Source organism: Pundamilia nyererei, unplaced genomic scaffold, assembly GCF_000239375.1.
Source record: "Pundamilia nyererei isolate P.nyererei 1_Seehausen unplaced genomic scaffold, PunNye1.0 scaffold00090, whole genome shotgun sequence".
Taxonomy (NCBI): Eukaryota; Metazoa; Chordata; class Actinopteri; order Cichliformes; family Cichlidae; genus Pundamilia; species Pundamilia nyererei.
The window spans coordinates 412,971-417,390 of NW_005187491.1; the positions used below are offsets into that span (position 1 = coordinate 412,971).

At 37.6% G+C, this 4,420-nt stretch overlaps 1 protein-coding gene across 1 annotated transcript in view; it reads left to right on the top strand.

The window, feature by feature from the left end:
- The first annotated feature begins 314 nt into the window (after window positions 1–314).
- Window positions 315–4,420, top strand: part of capn7 (calpain 7) — a 12,986-nt gene continuing 8,880 nt past the window's right edge. The window contains exons 1-8 of the mRNA XM_005739268.1: window positions 315–688; window positions 948–1,056; window positions 2,231–2,388; window positions 2,528–2,595; window positions 2,751–2,984; window positions 3,319–3,405; window positions 3,843–3,969; window positions 4,383–4,417. Of these exons, the coding sequence (XP_005739325.1) occupies window positions 587–688; window positions 948–1,056; window positions 2,231–2,388; window positions 2,528–2,595; window positions 2,751–2,984; window positions 3,319–3,405; window positions 3,843–3,969; window positions 4,383–4,417 (920 nt within the window). The 5' untranslated portion in view covers window positions 315–586. The remainder of the gene's footprint in view (window positions 689–947; window positions 1,057–2,230; window positions 2,389–2,527; window positions 2,596–2,750; window positions 2,985–3,318; window positions 3,406–3,842; window positions 3,970–4,382; window positions 4,418–4,420) is intronic.

Sequence of the window (4,420 nt, forward strand, 5' to 3'; positions counted from 1 at the left end):
ATTGGCAGCTCCATAATCAAAATCCTGTGTCCAATGTATCCACTATCCCTCTCATAACCATGTAAGCCTGGTCAGACATAACTTAACTCATTCTGACCCTTTGTATACTTCTGCATCATCCTCTTTCCCATATTTTCATGGTATGGCTCATAAAGAAAAAAGAAAGACTAGACTTATACTACAATATTTTACCAATTGCCAATAAATAACGTTAGCTGTAATAAAAAAAATTTATTCTTCCCTGCTCGTGAACGCAACGTCGTGCTCTAGTTCAACAGTGCTAGCGTTTCTACTGCGACTGCGCGAATTGTCTCCCGGAAACAGTATGGTTGTTTTGGTGTCTGCTAATGTTGTAGTCATTTGATAAAAGGCAGAGGAAAACTTTTACCGTGGTAGTTTTGGCTGTGGGATCAACACCACGTATTAGCATTATCTTTACTATGTTTTTTCCGAGTTGATAGAATGAACAGTGCCAACAGAGAAAAGCAGATATTTTGTTTGTAGACATTTTATAGGTAGCTAACGGTTAGCTAGCCTGTTCTGGCTAACTGAGAGATTGTCACTCTGTCAACAAGTTTCGTTCGACATGGACTCCGCGGCGCTGGAACTTGATGCTGTCACTTTTGCCAAAACAGCTGTAACATATGACCAGAATGGCAAATATAACGAGGCTGTATTTTATTATAAGGTAAGTGCCAATAAGTTTTACCTGTATACGTATGCTATTTTTCAGGGTTAGCATTTTGCTAATCTTAGAAGTTCAAACTCACTTTCATTTCTGTAATAGCCGCAGGATTAGATTTAAGAAGTCTACTACTTCACGAATCAACAGTTTACAGATATATTTGGTCAAAGTTGAGGGTTGCTAGTGTCCCTGGATGCCAGTACTTAGTGACCGGATGTGATACTTTTCTAACCGCTGCCTCTTTTATGTTTGATTTCCATAGGAGGCAGCTCAGGCCCTCATTTATGCTGGCATGGCAGGGTCCAAACTGGACGGGATCCAGGAGAAAGTGAATGAGTACTTGGATCGGGTTCAAGCCCTCCACAATGCAGGTAAGCTCACCTCACAATAGGCACAAAGGGTTTTGCTTCTGATGGCTTTTCAGATGACTTACAAATGAAGGCTTAATGTGAAATATAAATCACATAAAAGCTACTCTAGTAATATAGAATGAAAATATAGACCTGGAACTGAATATACTCCCATTTTAATTAATGTATGGATAGCTGGAAACTATTATAATAAACACACTCCACATGTTGTTCATTAAACTTGTTGTCTAAAAGACACTCATTATCCTGTTTTACTGGAGTTGTTGATTTATCTTGAGCAACACCTTTAAAGAGGTGAAGTGTTTAATGGGTAAGAAAATGTTTCTCTTTTTTACTGAAAAGGACAGTTTCTCAGTTTCTGTCTGACCAGTTTTTTCCATGACTCTCCTCATGCTCTTGATTTGTGTGTTCACATGGGTGTGGCCACAGAATGTACAAGAGTCCTGTTACCACTAGATGATTTGTAATGCTGGGTATTGCTGTTTAGTGATTTCGATGATATGAAATGTAGAAATTTATTGCTCTTTTTTTCTATCATCTTTCTATCATTTATCCAGAAAGCTACCAAAAAAATCACAACTAAGTTAACTTAGCACCTGTCTGAGCCAGCATTAACAAAGAATAATAATTACTTCATGACATTTTTAAAGGTGGAGTTTTTGTATGCTGTTGTATTAAGCTGCACCAGTAAACTTACTAAACTGATAGTTTAAGTACTATTTCTGCACTGTTAAAGAGATTAAAGGTGGCTCAAGAAAAGTTGTTGGAAGGTTAAATTCTGTTTAACTTACTGAATACAATGAGAGACAAATATGGGCAGACAGTACTTAAGATGAGTCTTTGGGTCAGATAGGAGAGACTAGGGAGCATTAATCTCCTTATCTAGTGTCTGGTCTTAATCTGGACCTGTCCAACAAGTCTTTGGTATTTTTTCCTGCATGTTGTTCAGGTTTTAGCCAGAGACAAAGAAAAGCAGCTGTTTTGTAATGAAGATATTCATATTTCCAACTTTCATCTTGAGTTTTCATTTACTCAAGTATAATGTGCTAAAAACAGGTTTGGATGACTTGGTGTCCATTAAAAATCCTCTACGTAATTAATACTCCATGGGAAAATGGATTAGGTCAAATTACCTGTTGTCTTAACCATTCCTTCCTTTGACCTTTGACATTAGTTCAAGCACAGAAAAGTGACCCACTGAAGTCCCGGCACCAGGTGGACCTGGAACGTGCCCACTTCCTGGTTACCCAAGCCTTTGAGGAAGATGAAAAGGGAAATGATGATGAAGCTATTGAACTGTACACTCAGGCTGTGGAGCTGTGCATTAAAACGGTTAGTCTCTCACTAGGCCCCTTTCTGTTTTTCATTATGTCACTCACTGACTTACACTTAGACTTCCCTCATATTATCCCTACTCATGCTCACATTAATTCCTCTTCCTGATTTCTTTTGTTTGTTTTGTTTTCACCAGTCCAATGAAACATCTGAGCAAGTGCTGCAGAACAAACTGAAACAGCTGGCACGTCAAGCTTTAGACAGGTACATATAAAATGGTCCTGATTTTGTGTTGTAAACTAGAATGTTCATCATTCATTTTAATGCTCTAGAGCTTTTTGTTTTAATGTTGTTGTTTTCACTTTTTGCATGTTAAAAAAACAAACAACAAAAAAACTTCTTCCACTATATTTTGCCAGAGCCGAAGGTCTTAAAGAATCCCAGTCCAAATCGGCTTCAGCTCAGGACAGGACAGGGGCTCCTGGAACCAAGCCCAGCACTGGTGCCAGTTCAGGAGGACCTGTCCGCCAGTTCCTCCCTCTTGGGCCAGACTTCAGCCTCAATGACCGACAGCAATCCCAACCTGTCCGGGCTGTGCAGTCCAGTGAGCCCCAAGGTCAGCGCTACACATCTGAGGAGATCGAGGTACTCAGGTGAGAAGGCTCACTGAATATGTCATAAAGGCCAATGTTTCCGGGTATCCCTTTAGTATACCCTTCTAGTTGCTGAAAAATTTTAGAAAGTATAACATTTACATTTTTTTTAATGTAGTTTTGTGCTAAATCACTGCACCAGGTGGCAAATGAAATAACTGCCTCAGCCTTTAATAAGATTATTTTGAAATCTTTGGATGCAAAAGATGCCTGGAAAACTTATATAGGGCCTTTTAATGCCCTAATGGTTTTATCCTTTTTAAATATGTAAATACTATTGCAAAAATATGTGTCAAAGCTTTTCTATTTCATTAAACTTGTGCTTTATTTTCAGGAGTACATCTACAATCAATGGCATAGCCTACGTGCCCTTCATGAGCGTGGACCTTAAAGAGCGATTTGCCTTTCCTGTACCTTTCTCGTGAGTTTGCTTTATTGTTTGCAGTCAGTTTTTATAATAGTAACATTATTTCAAAGCTAATACAAGCCTCACTGAGACATTCAGGAGAGAAAAGTCATGTGCAGATGTATGTATTTTGGAGACAGTCTTAAGATTTGTAGAAACTGCAGTATCTGTTTCTTGACACATTCAAGGGAAGGATACCTGAAACACTAAACACTAAAACACTTTTGCTTTGAGATGTGGTTGTAAGAAGTTTTTCCAGGTTAAATTTGTATAACAAATGTGGGTTTTTTTAGTAGAAAACATTACATATATGAAGCTTTGGTCCAATGCATGTGGGAATTACTGACAGAAACTTACTGTAGTTGAAATTTGGTGACATAGAAAAATAAAATGTGTGACTGAATTGGCTAAACACAGTTTTTCTTTTTCTTTTCTTTTTTTCTTCTCACCAGGGACAAATCAGGGAAACTGGCTTTGTCACCCAAACAGAAAGCCATCTTCTCCCGCTGGGTTCGGCCAGATGAGATCTGCAATAACCCCACCATGATCATGTCTGTGTCCAGCTTCAGCATCAAACAGGTTGGACTGGTTTCGTTTTATTTCCACAATCCTCAGTTGATCTGTATTTTGTATTTTCTAAAATCCTTATATTTGAATATTAAATAAAAAATCTTGTTCAAACTTTGTCCTTTACCACAATTATTGTTCTAATGTTGGTTATTGAAGAATCATGCATTTAAAATTAGTGAATTTTTTTTTTGTTTACTGCTTAAATTCATCCAGTAGATGGCACAGTAACACCACAGATAAGCGTTTTTATGAGAGACAATTTAAAAAACCTTTTGATATGTAACTGAACATTGTAAAACTGAACAGTGTAAAAAGTCCAAACTCAGACTTAAAGTAATGGTGATTTTATGCAATGTATTTAAATATATGTAATTATATATTAACCCGTTCACATTGATTTCCTCATTTCATCTTCTGTCCAGACGGTGGTATCTGACTGTTCGTTTGTGGCCTCTTTAGC